Below are 23,401 nucleotides of genomic sequence, written 5' to 3' on the forward strand. Positions count from 1 at the left end.
ACAAAAAAAGAAGACAAGTTCGTACAAAGCTGTCGGCATGAGTAACAACACCAGTGACAGACCAATGACACCAGTGACAGTACAAAGCAAACTGCAGCTGCTTTCATGTGGTGACAAAACAGAATGTCTGTGTTTAAGTTTATACAAGGCTATGTCTTAGTTCAATTATGACAAAAACTACAAAGTATCAACTTCTCATCAGACATCACACAAGAAGCCTCTTATCCCTGCTTCAACCAGACACGGCTGCGTTGCGTTCTGGCTCAATCGCGACTGCCAGAAACAATCCGCTGCCATTCTAGCCAGTGTGCCAAAGTCCACTGCACACGTGACTGGAGCATCTCACCCACTGCTGCAATTTCTTTATAGCTCGCATCTCAAGTGTGAAATTCACAGTAACGCTTGAGATTACAACCCACAAATTACATTACTCATTACACCCACACTATTCTTTATGCTGTATGTTGTCCAAAAAAAGACAATGAAAGTATACATATTCAGAACCTTAATTGTTTATGATATGACAGGATTATTATTTATGATATGAGATGACTTAAAAGCTGGTCTAGGTTCCTCTCCAACATCAGTTTTGATAGTGAGATGGATCCTATATTGGACCCCAAAACTACTTTAATGTCTTTCAGTATTCTATCATCATTTTAAAATCATACACATAACTATTTTATAGCTATAAAGGTTCGCCCTTCTACTGAGGTTTAGCCCAATGTTTTGTCCCCGAGCAACAATAATGCACACATTAAATTATGACTACTCTGTATCTAAAAACTTTTTACAATGTAATTTCCCAAAGTAAACTTTTAGTATCATAATTTTAAAATAAATGATATTGCAATGAAATTAGTCATATCAGCCCTGTTACCCAATTTTACCAATGTTTCCTGTCTTGTTACAAACTAACAAAATGACTATACCCTGTTATTATTGAATAGGTACTAGATATAAATATATACATTATATTTACAGTGTAATTTATTTAAGTCTCTGTTAAAGACAACTTATTCCCTAACCTCTTCTCTTCTTCCCTTGTACATATTTGTCCCAGAATAGATATTCAGTAAGAATTTTATTGATACCCGACATTAAACTGCTAAATAACTCAAATGTAATTTGCATGCAGAAGTCTAAAGCAGTACCAAATGAAATTGTATTTGTATACAAATGCTAATATTTATTGTCAGTTGACATAAGTTTGATATTTAACAAGCAGGAGCTGTGACGCAGGAGACTGAAAGCTGAACGGTTTTGCTTCTACTGATATGCTCTATTCAGGAAATACAGATACAAAATAGGCTGCGTGAGGTAATCAAAAAAGTAAATTACAAAGTGCTACCACATCGATCATAAATAAGAAACAAAATGTATTTAATGTGCTTGTAAAACAAAAATGTCTTACATACAACTCTGTAAACATAGTGGCTGCTTAAAAACAGACTGTTAAAGACGCTGCCACGGCACAACCGAAACATGACACAGCCGCATCCGGTGGACATTCTGAGTTACAGAGCAGAGAGCAGGATATCTGGTCGAAACCCAGTTTAGAACAGCTTTTACATTTTATGTTGTAAACTCCCCAGTATAAAGGTAGAGTATTTTTCAGGCAAAATATTTGTGTGTATAGAAGTAGAAAAAGATACAACTAACATTTACCAGCTTGGTGGTTAGTCCATTAATAAGCGTAATAATCTAATAAGAAGCAGCAAGTCCTCAGCATCAAAGATGGAGACAAAAGCATAAAAAACACCATCTGGAGGAATACGACCAATAAGAGATAAAAAAGGACGAAGAAGAAGAAAGTAAGATTCCTGAAGAAAAAACAGACTAAAATTTCAATATTACCCATTAGAAGCATTATCTTCTTCTCGACTGACAAAACTCTCTGTACAGTAAATCACTTGTATTAATTGTGCTCCACAAAGGGATCACCCCTTGACATGCTGTAATGGGCTTTAATGATTTACTCAGTGATTTAAACTTGCAGCTGCAGATTCCCAAACAACAGAGCAGCAATCCCTTACAAAAAGTTCCTGGTTTGCCAGAAACCTTTGCTTCGTTGATTGACAGAGCCGGATATTTATTTCTCAAATTAATTAAAAGCCTACCAGCCTATCCATTTTGAAAGAATAGTTACCACCTGACACGCATCTCGCAATGCTTCTGTTCGGTAATTAACCAACACTGGATCACAAATAAAATGTACATTATCCTGTAGTGACTTAAACCTCCCAGTGTAATCACATGTTTTTCAGCTGGTTGATGGATGTCTTGTTTTTCAATGAAACTCCTCATGTGCATCCTGCAGCCAGGACTCAGACTTGCCAAGGCAGCTCCTGTGTGCTGTTTACTGTAAGCTCCTTAGAGACCCAGAAAAACAAACCTCAGACTGACTGCCCTCATTTCCCTCAGTCTGAGCAGAAAAACGCTCCTCTCCTCCTGCCTGAGCAAATGGCGGAAGCCAAACAGCACATACAGTATGTGATAATAAGGATGAACAAGTTTCTAATGGGAAAGGCGATTCATGGACCAGCGGTGCACATCGTGCTCTCATCTCAATTGGAGTTCACTCTCGTTTGCCAGGCACAGGCAGGCCACAGTTCTATTTTGGGGAGAAAGTGTACGTAATGATTTGGCAAGGAGAATTTGGATTCGAGCCAATTATTGAGAAAATGAATCTGCCTTGGGAGAGCTCCTGAATGTTTTTCTTTCCCCCATGTTCATCATGTAATCCCAGTGTACAGAGAATGATGTGTTATTCATTTTGACTAGAGCCAAAAGACTCTCCTCTCCTTCAGTGATGGTTCTGTGGACAGCACAATCGTCAATTAAACAAATCCTCCTGGTCTCTTTTGGTGCTTACATTTTTTTGTGACTGAATTCAGCGTTAATTTGCGCACAGGGTGCTATTTTAGGGTGCAAAGTGTGTGTTGTGCTGGGGCCTGCTTGCTGAGACAGGACTTCAGCTGGCCTTTGATGACTTTGTAATTGAACGTAATTTGGTTTCCTGCCTCCAAACTAATGAGGTGGACAGAGAGAATAGTGGCAGGGAAGAATACAGTTGTTTGCAGATAAGGGATTGGAAAAAATTCCCTCTCTGGAGTGAGCGCACTCAGGTTTTAAAAACAGCTGTCACCCTACCTTGCCGCCTCATCACAGCAATAATAACCACATCACTATGCAGAACAGCAGCTCTGGACTTCTTCGTTCTCTGAAAGCTGAGTGTGTCGGGGAAAAAATGAGAGGACAGATGGAGGTGAAGCTCATTTATTTCTGCAATTATTTTAATTTTTGTGGAAGTTAAATTGGTAGTGTAACAAGAAAAAGTGAGGGTAACCAGCAATAGGTCAGGAAGGTTGGGGACAGGAAGGGGATGTGCACAGGATGTGCTCTGCAGTGTGGCTTCGGGGAACCTATGAAGTCAGTAAAGAAAAAAAAAAAAAGAAGCCCTCAGGGAGAAACTTAAAAGTCAAAGAGATGCGAGATGGCGGTGCTTAAACAGCCGTGTCCAAACATTTACAAAGGAACTGTCACAACAGCTTACCACTGAAGATATCAATTGGCACTTCATCTCTGCGTGACGGCGGGTGGTGAGGCATGGTGGCGAGCAGCTGGAGTTGCACCCCTTGCTTCTCTCATCCGTCAGCCTGCCAGGGGATCGCAGCACACAGTCGAGCGCTAACTGCACACTTTGAGCGCGCTGGCACACTTTCCCACCTGTCCTAGCAATGCTAATGGCGCACAGCACCATTAGCTGGTCCACAGCGTTTTCTGCAAGGTGCTGATGTATACACACCATCAGCCGGCCTCAATCTGTTTGCCTTACAATTGACTTGTTGTTGTGTTGCAACTTGCAGATTCCCTAATTAGCTGCAGAGCTGGCAACGAGTGTGCGCAAGTTACCCATCCACCACCTCCATCTCTGTCTAGTAGTTGATGCTCAGTGTTGCACCAGTGGAGGGAGTCGAGTCAAGGCTCTGCATTGATTGCTGCAGCGTTTTGTTTGCAAAAGCAAACTACCTCAGGAGGATGGATCAATTTGTTAGGATCCTATGAGAAATCAATGTTTGTGTGTCACACCCCGATACTCCACTGCAGGCTTTGAAATCCCATCACTAATAACCAGTTAGTCGCTTCTGAAATCTGTGGGTTTTTGCTGGGAACAGATGGAATAATGGTGTGATTTTCATTTCTAAGCACCCTCATCCATCTTACAATATAAGCTGGGGATATTAATTGATGAATCTCTCATTCATGTCTTCATTTGAGCATATTTTAATTGAAGTGACTTTCATGCAAACGTAATTGCTGCCGAGTAGCCCATTAGCCGAATGAAAATAAATGCTTATAGAATATTAATTTATCATATGATCATAAGTCATTCTGGTTGTGGTAAATCCAAGAACTTGATGTAATGGGTGTCCTTTGGGGCGTATAAAACCATATAAATCCATCAGATTGTAAATTATACATAGTACAGAATGTACATACTGTAATATTCCTCCCAGTCACAGCCTACTTACTGTAAGTGGCCTATTTAAATATTGACCATGATCATTATATCACACCATTACTGACAACTCAAAGATGAGAAACTGAAAGGCTGACTGACGTTTTGAATCCACTTTTGGAGAACTAAGTCAAAGTCTAATGTCACTTTTCTATTTTGGAAATTGGGGTTACAATTATATTACTTTTTCTACACCATCCAGCTTTTCCGTGTCAACACTTAAAAAAGTAAAAGAAAAGGGTGAAAAAAGCTTTTGGCCATCCAAAGAATCAAGGCTTGTTGGCTTGTATCTCTCACTCCCTGAATCATCTTTGTTATACGCTTGTTTTCTGCTCTGAAAACAAAGGCATAAGCCATTATCTGTTTCAGTCAGGTGAGGATTCAAACCCGAAACATCAAAAGCATCTGTTTATTTAATTGAATTACATCCAAACTTGAACATCTGTTCCCTTCACACCTGTGAAAGAGAAAGATCTCTAAAGATTCACATTCACAGTCATCATTACAAACATGCAACTGTTTCAACAAATAATGAATAATACTCCATAGTTTGTGTAAATACACATGCTAACATCCTAGAACAAGTGCATATACTGTGATGACTTGGCAGCAAGAGATTGAACCAAACTAGCAATTTGGAACTCAGATTAATAATGAAATTAAAAACTATAACCATAACCAAACCATAAACTAGTTAGTTAGTAGTAGTTAGTAGGTTGAAGGATTTGGAGCTCAACATAGAAGAGGTTGGCAAATTACCCGCTCTTGTGAAACATTAAATAAACCAGCATAATTATACTCAAGCATTTATTTAAAAAGATAAACAAAGCAAAAACACACGTGAAGTCTAACTCTAAATACTAAACTACAGAACAAAGGGGTGGTGTAGGTGTGTGTGCACGTCCAAGATGGCTGCTTGGATCGAAGATGGCGTCAAACAAAAGAATGTGTACATGTTTTTTTTGTTCTGCCTCCATATGGCTCACGTGTACGAGCGCAGTCAGCAACAAGAAAGCGTGTGCAGCAGGAGCTTTAAAGTTCCTCTCCGCCGGGTGTGTGGTTGTCTTTAAGGGCCAAACTAGAGGTGTATGTGTATGATCTGTTTAGGATAACTGTGCCAAGTTAAAAGGAGTTAGTTATCATGAAATGTGGAGCATAACATAAACCAACATCAACTTAGCAGTGGCTGAGAACTACGCTTACAGTAATAACATCACATTAACCGTGGCAAAGATCACAACAATAAAACCTCAATGAAAACACATCAGTAACGTCACATGTACAAAAGTTAAAAAGTCCTTTGCTTATCTATATACACTGTTACTCAATGCTATGCCCAGTTGTTATGTTACCCATCCGTGGGAGGGAAAAAGAGTTTCCTTTGGATGTGCTGCTCTGTTAGCCGGCGGTCCGTCTGTTGTGTTCATGCCAGGCGGCGGAAGAATTGTGGTCCAGTGCAGTCTTTTGTTGTGCAGTGTCCATTTATGCAGATGGGTGGAACCCGGTCTGTTGTCTTCCTTACAGTTAGCTCAGCACTAACTTCCTTAGTTGCTTTTAAAGTTTCGCTGGCAGGCTTTATGTAATATCCATTGGTGCATTGTTGCAGAGATCCGGCAGGCCCTCGCGTCGCTGCTGTAAGATCAGAGTTCGGTTCTGAAGGAAGGCAGGCGCCTGTGTTGCTCCAAGCAGACCTCCCGAGGTCCAGGCGTTCAGCAAGGAGCGGAGAAAGAGATAGAACAAACGACCGCTGACCCCTTTTATGGACAACCGGGTCACAGGTCAGGCTGACCCATGGGCTGCTGTAAGGCTATGTTCAATGCAATACAAAAGAGCATGCAGAGAGCTTCCTAATGAAAGTTAAGTTAAAAATTACACAAATGAATGAATTCATCTGTGTAATTTAATAATAATTTTAATTTGGGGGCTTTTGTTCAACATAATTGTTCACTGCTGTTGCTTGATGGCAAATCGAAATCTATTAAACATCACCATCATTTGGTGATAGGATGTTATGACTCAGCTGTTGTACTGCTGTAGCCATCAGAGCGTTTGTGTGTTCAGTCATTACCTCACATTTCCTGTAGGCTGGACTTAATATTTACCACCCATTACCAGTGATGTCAGACATATTCGGTGGACATTGAGTTAATTTTATTCTCGAGTGCCACTGATGTATTCATTTATTTTATCATGCTGTCAATAATAGTGACACTGTGCACAGTGTCGGCCCTCCTTTTTTTTTTTTTCAAACGTTAACAGAGGGTGACAACAGCAGCAGCAAGAACCAATCTGTGAGCTCTCTTGTTCTATCCAAACAGCAGCTACCTTCCGTCCCACCTTCCCACTCTCATAACTTTTTTGTGTAAGTCACATAATACGTTTGTACTTAATGAAAAAGTTTTGCAGTCAGTTTGTTTTGTAAAATTCTACCCTCTGGTGAACTCACTTATTTCTAATGATGAATTATTAGCATTTCATAATGATATGATTCATTTCCACTTTTCACTTCTATTACTGCAGTGGAGGACTTTCAGCAGATATTGGTGGTTTGTGTGTGTCGGGGCTCTACTGCCTGTGACCCTGTGTGGTGCTCATATTTTGCTAAAAAGAGAATCCTGCCAGGTTGAGAGGGTCTGAGAGTGTATGTCCTTGGTTTTCACTGAGTGAATGAAAGCACTGGAAAATTTGAAAATCCTACAGGATAATTCATATCATTTTGACCTTACTTTAAAATCAATCACTGTGCATAAAATCAAACATTGCGTGTATAATTTTCATCTAGATTATAAATTGCACAAGGCATGAATTTAAACAATGTACACTGTATGACGGACCTTCAGTTCCAGGACTATAGCCATCAAGTGTTTTGACCAAATTAAGCCCAGAAGGATTCTGGACTTTCTACCTCACTGGCCTGTTAGCTAAGGCTACTCAATTGGTTAAGGGGGTTGATTGAAGGACTGTGAGTTGTTATTGTGGAATGCAGGATTCAGTGAGACCAATAGTAGTATGTGTTTGTGTCAAGAAAGAGCCACATTAAAGAATACACATCAAGGGTTTAAAATTCTTCAAATTGTGCAGGTGATTTCAATACAACATACAGCCCAAATAACAAGAACAAATAATTGTCATACATACACCATCATACTCTCATACACACCCACACCACTATATCCCCTTATATTCACAATCATACTCTCGATAACTCTCTCTAATCCCCATTAAGGACTCTCCCACCATGTGGGAGACAGTACCGAATGCCTCCAATTCAACAGTTTAGGGAAGTGACTGTGTGCTGCTCTTTATTGGAGGTGGGAAAGTTAATCAGACGTGCATTTGTCAAATTAACTAGTTAGTCCTCATCCTTTAAGCCTTTTCTGTTGTTAAACCAAACACACTGTTTGAGAACATCTCCATTAAAGCATAAATCTCACCTTGCAGTAGCTTGTCCAAGTTTGGAAAGGGCCAGTTGTTGCCCCAAAAACTGGACAATGGAGTAGTGAAGTGGGAGGGGCCGCTGGTTTCCGGAAGTGTATTTCCCTTTCTGTATTCCCATGTCAGTTTTTTATTATAACAATATCTTTAATGTTACTTAACATAGAAACACAGGACTCTCCTGAATAATGTAATGATCATATAGTTTTATGTTATGGCCCCCAATTGTAATTATTCATGTAATGTGGAACGTTAACGGCTAATGACATCAGATTATACAAGCTTGGTGATTGGATGTTTCTTGCTGAAATGCACCTTCGGAGTCGTAGTTAACTTCTACTTTAAAGTTTTTTATGTACACAGGCTTGTATCTTCGAGAACCAGATATTTTCTAACACAGTTGTTCAACTGATGATTCAATGAGTTTCATGGTGATCCAAGCCACAGAAGTGGCCCAACTGTAAGTCGCGTAGCATTGTCTATGGAAAAAATCAATGGGACTTTTACTTCGAGAATCAGGGGTGCCTAAGATAACTCCTCCCATTCCGCACTACGACTGCGGTTCACACCATAGTTGCTGTGGGCGTTTTACACTCTTTGGCCATATGGGGCAGTAATGAGCCCATTAGGGCTTGGCGCACCAGAATGAGGCGCAGATGCACTTGAAAAGTTACTTGCCCAAGCTACACAAAGATAAGATGTACACTTTATTGGGAGACAAACACCTGTAGTATACTCTCCTGTCTCACACTGTCATTCTGTTTCTCACACTACTATTCTCTCCACATAGATTAGAATTAGTTTCTTAGACATACTGTCAATCTCACTTACACGCACCATACCTCTCTAACAAACAGTTTATTTCTCATTCACACCACTCTTCTGTATCACATAAGCAATAGAAAAAATGAATAATGGTGTGTGTGTATTTGTGTGTGTGTCTTAATTTATAGCCTAAAAAAAACTCTCCTAAATCGCTACATTCTTTTGACAACACCACCCTTACACTTATGTACATAAGTGAATAGTGAATGGGAGGCTGAATTTGGATGCAGCCTCCGTATTGAAAACTAGCAGGAAGGTCAGAACTGAGTCAAATGGACTCAGTGTCTCGTAAATGTTCACCTCTATCTTTTCATGCTACCCTACAGCTATTTAGGTAAGCCAGTCAGCAACCCTGCTGACCGGGAAGGGATTCAAAAAAGTACCTCATTGCTGTTCAATATTCATTACTGTTCATTATTTTATATTATGACCAGAGTTCGCCTTTTGTCATTCAAATGTCATTTTTTTGCCATTAAGTGAACATGCATTATATCTGACTGCAACAGCTCTTGCCTCTGAGATTTCTATAATCAAAACCAACGCATTAATCTGCCACTGACTGAGGCACTCATATTACATACATAGAAAAGTGAATTCCTGATCATACAACATGCCTTCTCTGTTGTGTAATGTCAGACAGTAGCATTCTAGACTGCAGACTGCAGTATTTTTTGCCTTAGGAATAACATATTTAAACTTATTCCCAAGGTATATGAATAACATATGTTAGGCACATTGTTACACATGTTACATTCAGGCCCTGGTGGCCCAGAAAGGCAATAAGATATATAAATTTGAAAAAACTGAACTTCCATTATTCACAAATCAGCTTTCTGTGGATGTCGCTGCTGTTTCAGGGACAGTATTTTTCTCTAACTGCTGATGCATCATTTCCTGTGAACAGAAAAGTTTACATACTTTAATTTTTATTTTTTGTAATACATCAAATCATGGTGGCCTCTTGTCTGTTTTAGTATCACTTAGTGATATTGGCTGTCAACAGGTGTATTTATATTCAAAAATGTTGCCAAATGCAGTTTGAAATGAATGTTTCAGACCAAAGAGAAAACTGTCACTCATTCAGTAGCCTGATGACTCACCCTGAAAGGTTGAGTTGTTGTCACATAACATAAACCTATCGTAATTACAGTCCCCCAGTACACTATTATAAAGTGACCAATTACACTACAAAGAAAGAGGAAACTAGAGTTGAGGGCTGATGTAAACATTCCATTTAGTTATTCCATTTAGCCCTCAGATGACGAGAACAACATCAAGTCCCTTTCAACACAATGTCTCTGCTACTCTGTGTTCTAGAAAATGCCATCCTGGCTTTTGGGAACGGATCGGATGTGAAAACGGGTGCCAGCCAGCCCGGGATGCCCAGTCCAGCGACGGACAACCAGAGCCCGCACTTGGCAACCACCGCCCCGGGCGTCTCCATGGAAACAGAGCAGAACATTCTGGGAGCACAGATACCTACTCAGGTGAGACGAGATGGAAGTCTGAAAATGTGATGTACAACCTTTTCCAAACAGAGAGGTACTAATGGAGACGGCCTTGCTCAGAATTGGGTCGCACTACTGCAGATAACGCTAGGTGTTTGTTTTATCCTGCAGGGAGCAGCAGACGGGTGGGATTTACATTATCTGCATAATTAAGACAGCGTCAGGTACAGTTAGTCACACGAAAACCGAGATGAGGAGAACTGAAGCGGTGTCCCTTTGCTGCCATGTGCACAAAATTCACTTTAAACCAGCTTACTGAGGTTTCTAGGTGTAACATGTTTGCATTATGTAATTTAAAATTAAATTGTGTACATTTTTACATTCACGTTTATTCAGCAGATGCTTTAGTCTAAAGCGACAATCCAAGCCAAAGTAGGTCAAGGAGAAGCCATCAAGTTCCATAATGCTCAGTTTCAATGTAAACCACTATTTGCTAAAAAAGAATCCCAAGATGCAATGCTTTGCCTTGCTGCTAATATGAAAGGCATGTAAATTACAATTATGTGACAATACACTTGTCAGTCAAAATATAATGCTCCATAAGTTTCCTCAATATCAATTTCCTTCTCATTAGAGTTCGACCAATATAGGATTTTTAAGCCCCATGTTAATATTTGCAATACTTTATTAGCCAATTATCCTTTTGTAAACACACACACAAAACTGCAGTTTTTGGCAATGATGCCTCAAATTTGGTTATTAAAGCGCTGAGATGAAGATATGTGCTGAGGCAAGATATTTAACAGCAAACTTATCTAATATGACAAGAAAAACAAGATTATATTAAAGTAAAATTCACTAGAAATACTGTACGAGTCAAAATAAGGTACATAAGAGGAAAACACTGCAATTTCTATTTGCATATGTGCTGAATTAAACTACACGCTGTGACAAGTTGGTATTAGCTGATAAAGTCAATACATTGGTCGGGCTCTACTGCTCACTATAGATTATTGTATTGAGTGTTTATCATGTAGAGAATTGAAGTGAGTGAATGAAGGAAGCTTTGAAGCTTTAAGATTGGATGTAACTTCATTGATCCCAGTGGGATCATTAGATCTCTGCAGCAATAAAAGGATTCAGCACACAAAGTAGAGCATAAAACAAACAATATAATGAGAATAAAAGAGTCAAGCTTATATAACACACATTTGTTTACATTCAGTTTCGCTGCTTGTTTTAATTGTCTTATGCTATTGATAGTTTAAATACATTAGCATACTTTACTGGAGAGGAAAATACAGAATGACTATAGATGAAAAACCTATGGATGACATAGTTCCATATAAATGTTATTTGCACCATGATTGCAAATGTAAACACAGACTTAACGTGTCTGTGTACATAATTTATAAAGTGGAATCATTATGAAAGTTACTTCACCAAACTATCAGCAGCCAGTGTAGAAACACCAGTGTTGGAGTTATGTCAGAGGTCTTTGGGGTGTTCTGGGTAGTTTGGTTGTTATCACACATCTCTAAATGTGCACAGTCAGCGTGAACAAACACTTAGTGTCTCGTAGTCAGAACTGCTTCATCGACAGTATGAACAGGTTCTGTAAACATCATTAATGTAGCCCATACAATGAAGTGTTGTAAAGTAAACAACAATTAAAGTCTGTTGAAAATAAATTTTAATGTGGACAGCCTGTTTTGCATTAAACATACACACAGTATTTCCAAAAAATGTATAAATAATAAAATTCACTTCAGGCTAAGGAAATTTGTTCCATGCATTTGACTCCTAATGGGAACCTCGCAAAAAATGCTGTAGATAACATAATTGACAATCCGCCAACAGATATAAATAAACTTACAAGCTAAATGTATAACTGGGCCACTTACTTATTTCCAGAGGGAAAGCTGAAGAAAAGGACCAAAAGCCCAAATTACATATCCTCGCCTCAGGTCCTCTGAGCTCCTCGTCCCACGCACGATTGTTTCAACAGTCTGTATCATCCTCCAACTGCATTAGACTTAATATTATTGTATAGAGATAAAATAAACAGGGAAGTGACACTTTGTTGAACATGGACATTTTGTCACCTGATAGTCGAGTATCAAGTCGGGTTCAGATCAAGTGTCACTGAGTCGACACCAGTCAGAGTTAATTAAAACAGTAAATTAGCTCTTAACAGCTGCCTTGGACTCATATCATCAGACATACGACTCTTCAACCAACATCCTGTCACATTTAAATAACGGTCTGATAATTTGACAAAAATTTAATTAACACTGGAAATGTTGCTGTGCATTTCAATCAGATCTGGCTTGTCCACAATAGCAAGTATGTGAATAGGAAAGAGGCTAACTTGCTGTTAGCAATAAACTTTAAGATTAAACTTATTTTCAGGCGAATTCAATGCACCTACTGTGCTTCTTTGTTTTCTCCAAGAAGACGCTGTTAACCGTTTACTGTAAACTCCTCTCTCTTGCAACAAGTTGATAACAACTAGGTATGGAGAGTCAAAAAACAACTTTAATGTTAATTAGGTTTACTTTTCCAATTTTCTCACAAATTATTATTACAAATTACAATTAAAACTTAACCTATTTTCATTTCATAATATTTCTGACTATGATTATCTCCCAGGAGGCATTAAGAGTCCCTCAATGTAAGTAAAAAATAATAATTTAAAAAACTGGAAAAGTGATTGTGTATTGGTGTAATGGCATTTGAAAATCCAATTTTGAAATCATTTGATTCTTCTGTTTTTTATGCAAAAGAACGAAAAAAATCCTTCACGTTCTTCTTCTTCACTTCTACTTGCTTTAACTAAACAATGTTATCCTCAGAACTTCATCAGGTAAAATTCATATAGATACCATAAATGTATACTGTATATAATCCCGTGCCAGCAGCATGCCCTCCAATTTTTTTCCCCTATGTTTAAATACACATTTGTCTATATGAATTTTACTTGGAGGACCAAAACATTGTTAATAATGAAGTGAGTAGAGTGGTTGACAGTGTGCAGGATTTTTTGTTTTATCCATAGTCCAGTGCCACAAACCTCTGTAAAACCCTGAGACAGAAACGGGCAGAGTTGAGGGGCAAAGAAAACAAGGTTTTCGTGTATAGGATGGAGAGAGATGAAGGGAATAATCTAGAGATGGAGCTCGACTGATTGAAGCGTTTATTCTGAATATGTTCGCAGCGAAAAACATCTCTCGCTGTGAAATTGCGTCTGGCTGATAAGTGGCATTGCCCTCGCCATCACTTGTCTTATTTTTCAACTGTAGATGTGGAAAATTTGGACATTATACCCACATAGTTGCTCATAAAATATCTCCTTCCGAATCAGTTTTTTTAATTTTTTTTTTACCCCTACTGCTTCTGCTGAAACGATGTTTGCTGGTGTGCAATCTGGAGGAATATGAGTTTGTTATTCTACCAAAAATAAATCTAATTGCAACACATCTCTGTTTTCTGTTAGGTTAACGAGAACGACAGATTGTGGGGCGATGAGGGAGACTCCACTCTTCCCTCTCCGGGCCTGTCGGACTGCGGAGCCGAGCCTGTCGGCCTGTCCCTGCTGCTGGGCCTCGGTTGGCTGCTCCTGCTGCTGCTCTCCGACCAATAAGAGGCCTCACTCACCTGGCCTCCACGGACAAAACTCCAGACCGGGGGTGGGGGAGTGGGGGTGTGAGAAAGAGCCATTTCTGTGTGTCAAATGACTGTGGAGGTCGACTCTGTCCTGCCCCGCTCCCCCCTCCCTCTGTCACAAAAATCACACTTCTCTTTTTGTGAATCATGACTCAGAGCAGATGTGTTCTGCAGCCCACACCCTTGAGAAGACTGCCAGAGAGGGTGCCACTACCGCACCAGGGGGGAGGGGGGTCCAGGAAGTACACACCTCATTACTTGCTTCACGCCTGCCCAAACACAAACTGTTACACATGACACACACGCAGACTTTATTCATCCGAAAATAACGTCCAAGCTCCAGTGAAAAGGCCCAGTGGGTTTAGAAAGTGTACAGTGAAGAGACACTGAAGATGCAGTGCAGGAAAACTAAAAAAAAAAAAAACTAAAAAAAAAGAAGGTTTTTTGGGTCCCTGAACATTCCTTGATGTAAAATAAAAATAAATGTTAAAACTTTTCTCTCAGATGGACAGTGATTAAGTGTTACACAAAATTTAAGATGGAAGTGTGTGTTTGTCTACATGCAGCGCTCTGCTCATTCAGCTTTGCCCTATATTTTGATGCCACATATTTCATGAGTCATAATTTTTGTTATGCAGAATGTTAGATGGAAGCACATGTTAGAGTCAAATCACAATGAAATTCTTTGACTTTGTTGTGTTTTACAAGGACCTACATTACTTATTAGCCTTTATCGTATTGTAATTTGTTTTAAATTTTAAAGCTATAAATCATTTCGTATGAGTAGATGTCACCTTGGAAGGGGGCTCTTCATATATTCATTCAGTAAGCTTTAAGTGTGAGGGCCTGACAAACATTTGGGTTTGTTCCTCTTCAGAAATGTATTTAAAAAAAAAAAATCATGTGGTTTTGGTGAAGCAACAAGAGATGGAAACAAGTTTATATTTTTTAAATGTATATGGACTTTGCCGCAGAGAAAGCATATCTATAGACAAGTTTGTGACCAATCATATTTTGCCGTTGCGGGAGGACTGGTGGAAAACAGACAGTGCGGGTTTTGATGCGTGAACGGATGCATCTGTCTTTTGAGAGACTTGTGAGATGAAGGTGATGACCCTAGTTGGCCCGCTACCTGCTGGGACTCTTCGCTCGACGTGGGACGCCAGAGGATTTACAATATGTACTGTAAAAGCACAGCTCTGCTTTGTGGAGCGGACATGTCTATGAAAAGTGTTGAAATGGAGAGACCGAAGTTGGTTAGGAGCAAACGCTCTTAACAAGGAATGTGTCATCTTCAATACTGCCATTGAATTCAGTTATCTGAAGAAACCCATTTGTTTCACTGCATTATTAAATGTCACAACATATGCTGATTTTAACACAAAGAAAGAAAATATGTTGCCCAAGCAGACCTGATGAAAATGACACATTCTAGTTCAAGTTGGACCTAAAAATGCTCACAGTATAAGTTTAACAGCACAATAGTTGTTGGATTTTGCCTGCCAAGTTCTACAGGAAAGAAAAAAAAAAGTTTATTCTTCCTCATTGATGCCTATGTAGTTTTGAAATGAGACCCCAAATGGGTTTTAACAGGGTTGTAAGGACATAAATTCAACACAAAGGGGCAGTTCACTCAAATTTTCTCACATACCTCTAGTGGTACCCAGTCATGCAGATGACAGACAAATATCGTTTTCTGACATTGCTGCTGCTTCCATCCAAATACAATAAAGATAATTTAACTTTTTATTTGGATCTACATTCTTATGTTACTTTTGATACCAAATCAACTGTTTAAACTTCACGTGTTATTCCTCACTTCCTATTTTCCTGCAATTTTACTCAATAGTTTCAAAAATACATATAAATATTAACCTTTTTCTAACTTGTTTAAAGCAGTATTAACAGTTTTTTTCTGGCCACTTAGAAACAACACTGGCACATTATCATCTTATTAAGTTCTGTCCAATTTTCACTCTGCTTTTCTGCTCTTTTTGGTTTTTATTTTCTCTCCACCAGCTCTTGAGGGAAATATCTGTTCACCAGCTAGTAGCTAAACTTTGCAGGTAGTGTACAGTGAGTTTATCAGAGCGAAAACAACTGCGCACTACAGTTGGAAAAGACACTGAGTGTTTTAAGTGAGTAAATTTGCTGCCATAAAACAAAAACAATGATTTAAAAGACGCTGAAAAGCTCCGTAGAGCTGAGGGGAACTGCACAATCAGGTGATAATTCTCTGTGGGTTCGTCAAGTGTACCTTTTAGCATTACAGAAGTCATTTGACCTATTGTGAATTTAAAAAATATTGATTAGTGCAGTTTTAAAAACATTCTGTGAATTGTATTGTACATTTGGAAACAAGTTGATTATAGCAAACGTAACCAGGAGGTGATAACACCTTCATAGTGATATAACAGTTCTTATTGGTTACAGTAGTAGAAAATTGTGCAACAATTTATCAGATTTGTTTATACCAATTCGTGTCACTAGTGAGTTTAACAGGCAGATCTGTCCAAGCCCGGGCACATAAAATCGAAACTTTCTGCATGGCTAGATAATTTACCACTAGATGTATGTGAGAAATGTTTTTTGTGATTCAAATTTTCAAATAAGAAAATTACCAAAACTGCTGTTATGTGGTTTTCTGGCGATAAGAGTGTCTGAGTGATACCTCACAAAGCCTTTGTCTCTTATGATGTGACACCAGCTGAGCTCTGTCGCCCCGTTTTGATTTGTCCTGTGATTTATCAGTCAGCAGGCGTTGCGATGTGTGCTCTGGCGCCGTGAGGTGACTGACAACCTGCTCCCTGTTCGTCTGCACCGGCAGAATCCCAGATGTGATATGTGTCACTTCCTGCAAAGAAAGACAACACTGTAAATGGAGGTGAATTCTGACCAGTTTTCTTGTGCAGAGGGAAGGTACTTTTTTCACCTGTCTATAAATTTTTGGTCACCTGACAAAATGTGACTCTGACCCTCATCCAGAATCATATAATTTCAGCATCACCTCTCTGTATCTCAGAGGAAGTACTTGCCCTTTTCCTCTCTCTAGCAGCACCCCTGGCATTAAGTTAAAAATCAATTTTCGATCACACACAGGGCGTGATTTGTAAAGATGTTATAGTATAGTGTATATACTACACAGTGTATACCATATATATATGATGTCTATAACATTCATACCTTGGGTAATAATAAAAATTATTTTATCCAAAGTTTTGCTTTTTACATGTCAGACTGAGAGGCTGATTCTGACATCAGTACTTTACAAAGCACAACTTTGAGCACAAACTTGAATAAATGAGACCCCTGGTGTAAACAAACCTAGAGCAAATTTGTGTTTGTTCTAACCTACTGTATACCTTAAGGCTACGGTGCGGTAAAACACATTGCAGTTGTAAAATCTAGCTAGAAGTGGAGGACAATAAGGTATGTACACAAGCATATTTTTAAAAAGTACCTGAAAGTAATTTGAAAATCATTGTCTCACCCAAATTGCTTGTTTTGGTTCAAGAAAAAGGCTCAGGAAGTCATCCTTTTACAAAATGAAACTTCAGTGTGCCACCTGTGCTTTGCATATGGAGGCTGTAATTGGTCCCATGTTTTGGGTCAAGAGCTATGTGGGACAGACCTCCTGATGTCCTACATACTGTAGCTGTTGTGTCCATGGCTGCTGCTGCTGCTGCAGACTGATAAAAGGCTCAAACCTGACCACCAACAGGAAGTACAGTCCAGCTGATTGGGTTTTAAACATCTATTCATCATCTTCTTAACCTTTCCTGGCTGGTGACATTTTTAGGTCCAGCAAATTCTTCTCTTTATCAATTATAGATTCATCAAGTTTCAACAGCAAAGAGGGAGCTTCAAATTAACTATATACATACTAAAGAGAAAAAAAATTTTAAAATCAAAATAATGTCAAACAAAACTGAATGTAGAAGTCTTTGAAATTCTAAACGACCCTCTCATGTAACAGTCCAACACTAAACAACAACTACATTTTAATGTCATGAATTTATAACTTAAGTTATTCATGGTTCTGTGCTGTTAAATGTTTGTTTACATCAGAAATGTGTGTAAAAACAGGAGTAAAACAGGTCTATATTTGCAGTTCTGGTCGATAGGGAAATACAAAATGCTTATTTTTCATCTAGTATGTACAGTATTAGTGAATAAACTTTTAACAGAAATGGTCAAAAAAAAATCTGACAGAGCCTTTAAAACTAACTAGATAACATCAAATGTTTTCATTACTTTACAAGAAATAAAAATAGACATGAAATGTGCTAACCACATCTGAGCACCACAGTGCCCATCAACAGTAAACTTATTGTATTTCTGCAGTGTCCATTAGGGCCTCCTCCACCATTTACCAAATTAAAGTCAAGGTAAAAACATCATTATGCAAACAAACAAGACCTTGACTGATATGAGCAGCTTGCTACTGGCCTCTACACAACACCCAATCTGTTACATTCTAACTGCTTAGTGTTTGTTGTGTTGTGTTAGCTTACCTTATTATCATACATTTCTGTTTTTGGCCTTTATCCTTCTTTTTGCTCTTTATACGAGAAAGACGTGTGGAGTGAAGCCAGCGTGGATGAACAAGCAGCGACGTCCTCTGTGAAGCTCAGAGAGCAAAAGCTGGCTGTAAAACTATCTTCATGTAAAAAAAAAAAAAAAAAAAAAAAAAAAAAAAGGAAAAGAAAATGACATGGAATCAGTTTTGGTGTCAGACTTGTTTTCTTGGCAGGAAGAAAAATTGTCTGGAAAGGTGTTGACAAAACACTCACTGTAGGTAAGGCTGCACAAGCTGATGGCGATATTATTAAAACAATACATATTTCCTACCGACTGCTGATGAGGAAGAGATGGAACAGCTGAAGCTGTGTATGATCTGATCTGGTAGTCAGTCTGGCACTGGCCAAAAACACTGTATCAGGAAAAATAATAGTTACATTACTAAATGGTGACAAATACATCAGTTAAATTTGGTTTAAATACTCAAAAAATACTTCAATACTCACCACATGTCACATGATTACAATAGGTGACACTTTAGCACAGAAATGAGAACAGCTGCTGTTGTCATCATATTAGCATTGTGGAGCTCTTTTACACGAAAGGAGGGAAAAAGGCAGAATGCCAGGTGAGTGTTTCTAGCGGTGAAACAGCATTGAAAACTTCAGCATCCCAAAAATGTCACAACGGAGGAAGAAGTTGAGAACTGTGTTGCGAGTGTGAGAAACCTCCTCTAGATAGCAACATAGCAAAGCTGAATATCATGAAATGTTCTGACCAATCACCTCCATGATTAAAAACTTGGCCTTTTGATTTTGAATCAAACATCTCAAGCATTATTACCTACTGCCAAACTGACATTTAATCTGAAAAATTGCTGTCCCGTATCTGCACAAATAAGTTAGTAAATTCCTTTCAAAATATGTGGAAAACGCTGGCATATAGAACTCACGGGTTCATACTGTTTGAATGGCTTAGTTGATAAAAATGAAAACTTTTTTATTTTATTGCATCATATCAGCACTCACTCAGAGTTGTGGTATTGAGTATCTCTAGCTGCAGTTTAACCTGATTCAAGTTCACTGGTTCTACAAATGCTGACATCATTTAAACCAACATGCTGGATGGAAAATGAGAATTTGACAGAATGTTCCTTTAAGGCAGGTTTTACTGTATGTTTCACAGGCAGACACCCTGAAGCTCACTTCAGTTAATTATTTGGGCACCACAATGGGCTAATTTCTCTGAGCAGCAACCTGGAAAAAAATACTAATAAATTTTTTTACAAACTGCAGTCTGGAGGGAACCTTTACTTCTGCTACAATAAAGCAGATGATTAGGTTAAGATTTTTAATTACAGGCCAATATCAAACCAAAACACTGGTGTAACCTCAAGTGTTAAGCAGGATGAGAATTTCTATTGTCGTTGGTGTTACATAATACACTTAAACATCAATTTATCAGGACGATGATCTTAGCAATACATTAAAAAAGGTGTTTGAAACTATTTAGCAGTGGTGGTTTCCGCTGTGTCATTTTCACTCATCTGTGTCTTTAGTAAGGGCTAGCTGTTAACTGGGTTTTAGCCTAAACAAGCCTAGCCTGTGCTTTCTATGTGACCAGGAATCATTATGAAACATGCGTTTGTGTCATTAATGAGATACGCTAGCTTAAAGAAACCTGGAATAATTTAAGAAACATTTCCAAAAAGCTAAAAAAAAAAAAAAGTGATAAAATATTAAATTTGCTGCAAGGCCTAAAAAAAGTAGCAACCAGAAAACCGGAAATGACACATGACGTTGTCTGTCACACAAAAATATGGATGCATTACTGTGTATTACATTTTAAAAAATGGAGAGTAAGATTAATAAACAAATATAACTGATAATTAAAAAAAATGTAATTTGGTTCACATCATACAGGTTAAGCAGGGAGATGTAATTTTTTTAGCCATCTTTTTTTATATAAGGATCAAATTATTTAATTTGGATTACACATGAATAGCCTACATATAACACACCCTGTTCTTACTTACAAACTGTCAAAGCACCAGGATACTTTAGGCTAAAACCCCTTTAATAGCTGCAGAAGACACAACAGATCTTTTACTGTGAAAATCGGATATCACATACTGCACCCGGAAATTTCACTCAGGCGTTCATTAACGAAGAATGAAAATATGAACGAATGTTGAAGATATGAACTTACCGGTTGGTCGGTGGGAAGAAATAACATCAAGCAGGTGAATAGTAACAAAAACACATGGTTTATTCTGGAAAAAAAGGAGTATTTTCCAATGAAGTCAAGACAAACTATGGCTGCGTTCCACATCGCCATCTTGCGCTTTTGACGTCATTTGCAACTAGAGTTTGCGCAGTAGTGATCGGAGTTGGAGCCGCGGTATCGAGGTCCCGCCCACACACCCCGCTGACTCAATCACGAGCCGGCCTCTGCTGTCAATCATGACGTGACACCCCTTTTTATTATTGTATCAAATAAGCAATTAAAATCAAACTTATCAGAAAAACACACACTTGATCATACAGCAGCATGATAAGAACTAACTAAAATGACAGAAACCATCTTTGGGAAAAAATTAATTGAACATGTACTTTGCCTTTTTGAGTTTGGCTCATGTCCCTCCCACTAACATGGAGGGGGCGGGGTTTATGACCTATACTGCAGCCAGCCACCAGGGGGCGATCGAGATGCTTTGGCTTTACTTTTGGATAGCTGTCATGTCGTCCATCTTTATATGGTCAGAATAGCCAGAAAAGCATGCTGGCATACATCCTGAAAAATGTGACCAAATGCAATAGGATATCCAGGTATTTTTGCCATACTGCATTCGACATACTAAATCTTTTTCTGGCATACTAAATAGTATGGGTATTGGAATACCCACCATGTAAAAATCAAAGATGGCGGAGGATTTCTTCATCCTTCACTGACTGGACTGCTTCTCAGCAGCAGTGCGCTCAGTGCTGCCACCAGTGGTCTCCCTCTTTCTGCCGAAAGTTATTATGTTTTTTGTTACTTTAACTTACCTGATTTGTTTGTTGTTATTGTTTTTTGTTTTTTTGCCAACCTGTGAGTTAATAGTGTATTTGTAACCTTCTTCCTGAAATAGATTTTATTAATTGTCCATGGCTATGATACTTGACAGTCCTGAATCAAAGCTAGTAAGTTACCAGTTAAGAAATGTTAGTAACAAGTCTCTCATCACCAGCTTAGTTGCTGCTGGTCTCTCAGTGGTCCTGTTTTAGCTATTGATACGGTTTCATATAAAACACTAGAGTTAAGAGGGAATGTTGGACACCTGTGCAAACAGCTCGCGGTGGAAGCATTGAGTGCTGTAACACTTTTTTCAAATTCAAATTGGCGAGGAGTTGAAAGTTCATTCTTGATCTTAGAAATAGTCAATTTCACCACAAGGTCCCTTTAGTTAATAAAGCTTTTGATCATATTACACTATCTTCCTTAGCAGATGGAGTTGACCAGTTGTCATGGAATTATAAATGGTCTAAAACTAAGATCCAGAACAGCAACTAAATGGATTATTTTGTGGTGAGATTGTTTCGTCAGCTGCTATTTCCAAAGTCAAGAATTAACTTTTAATCTCAACATGAATGAGAAATCCTTAGGGGGGAAAAAAGATAACCATGATAACTAGATAAACTCCATCTGCTGTGGAAGATCATGCCATATGATTGAAAGCTCCACAATAGCTACTAAATGGGCCTTGTGATGGGATTATTTTTGGGAGTGTGGTTGGAGTGAGTTTTTAAAGCCAGACATTTTAGCTCCTCAAAAACGAATTATTCCTAGAAAAATAATGCTGTCTTGCAGAGAAATTACGGCCATTTTGTGCTATTAGTAACATCTTGGATGATATCTGTAATTTTAGAAGACACCTGTTTTGGTTTTGAAGTACCTAGTGCACATCAGCAAACAGGTTTTCTTTCTCAATATGGATTATTTATGAGTGAAAGCCTTCAACGTAACAAGCACTAAGGGGAAAAACATCATCATAAGTCAGAATCTGACAGCTCAGTATACAGGACGAAGCGGGGGCAGATAGATCGGAGCAACTCCTCTGAGAAATGTTTACTAATTGTGATAATGTGTCTAATGCTGTCAGCAAGACGTGAGAGAGAAGAAAGAAAATGTCTGCGACAAGAAAACACAAATGCAGCATTTCTGAGAATTACATTTCACCGTGTAACCTTTGTTCAGCAAATTTGAAATACAACAGGGGAAATTTTTTTACAGACGTTATTGCCCCTGACAGCTCTGCTGAAAAAACGACTGAATCAAAGCTGAGGAGAGATAATTATATTAGACTGTTTGGCAAAAGCAATAAAGACTAGATGACCTGAAAATGGGTAGACGCATGTAAAGTCAGCAAACAATCTCTGCTTACTCGGAATTAGACTCAGAGGATGAGGAGGAGGAGGAGGAGGAGGAGGGAGAGAGGATGGTTTCATGAACAGCATCAACATAATGTGAAGGGGGAGGAGGGGGGAATAAGACCCTCATTATCAGCCAACTGCTACAGAGCAGCAGTGTGCCGGCTGTCAAAATGATCAGGATGGATTTAGTCAAAGACTTGGAATCAAAGGGCAGCACCTAATCATCTGTTTACACCGTATAGGAGCTCTTGAGGCGGGGAGGGAGAGAAAACAAGGTCGGACAAGGTAGTGGAGAAAGAAAGAGAAGGAAAGTGCGAAAGGAAAGGTGGGAGATGGAGACAGAAGGAGAAAAGGGAGAGAAAACAATGTAGAAGGGTGAAAGAAAGGAACGGGAGAAAGAATAGATAGATGATAGAGACAGGTAGGAGTGGAGTTGAGGAAGTGGGAGGAAAGAAAGACAGAAGAAGAGAAAAAAAGAAGAGAGAAGCGAGAGGTATCAGTAATGAAAAGAGACAGTGGGTGAGAGAATAAGAAAAAGAAAGCTGGAGAGGAGTGGAGTGGTAGAAGACAGT

The 23,401-nt window shown here is 38.8% G+C and overlaps 1 protein-coding gene and 1 long non-coding RNA gene across 6 annotated transcripts in view; one reads left to right on the forward strand and one right to left on the reverse strand.

Annotated features, from left to right (window-relative positions):
* Positions 1–15,643, forward strand: part of gfra4a (GDNF family receptor alpha 4a) — a 253,425-nt gene extending 237,782 nt beyond the window's left edge. For all 5 annotated transcript variants that reach the window (XM_044167857.1, XM_044167858.1, XM_044167856.1 and 2 more), the window contains 2 exons: positions 10,100–10,269; positions 13,727–15,643. In XM_044167857.1, the coding sequence (XP_044023792.1) occupies positions 10,100–10,269; positions 13,727–13,873 (317 nt within the window). In that variant the 3' untranslated portion in view covers positions 13,874–15,643. The remainder of the gene's footprint in view (positions 1–10,099; positions 10,270–13,726) is intronic.
* Positions 14,804–21,454, reverse strand: LOC122862397. The gene is made up of 5 exons (XR_006374692.1): positions 20,626–21,454; positions 18,924–19,008; positions 18,748–18,829; positions 18,411–18,556; positions 14,804–16,750 (listed from the first exon to the last, which is right to left on the reverse strand). It is a non-coding gene; the product is annotated as an uncharacterized LOC122862397 (long non-coding RNA).
* Between the last annotated feature and the right edge of the window lie 1,947 nt (positions 21,455–23,401).

This window comes from Siniperca chuatsi, linkage group LG15, assembly GCF_020085105.1.
Source record: "Siniperca chuatsi isolate FFG_IHB_CAS linkage group LG15, ASM2008510v1, whole genome shotgun sequence".
NCBI classification, from domain to species: domain Eukaryota; kingdom Metazoa; phylum Chordata; class Actinopteri; order Centrarchiformes; family Sinipercidae; genus Siniperca; species Siniperca chuatsi.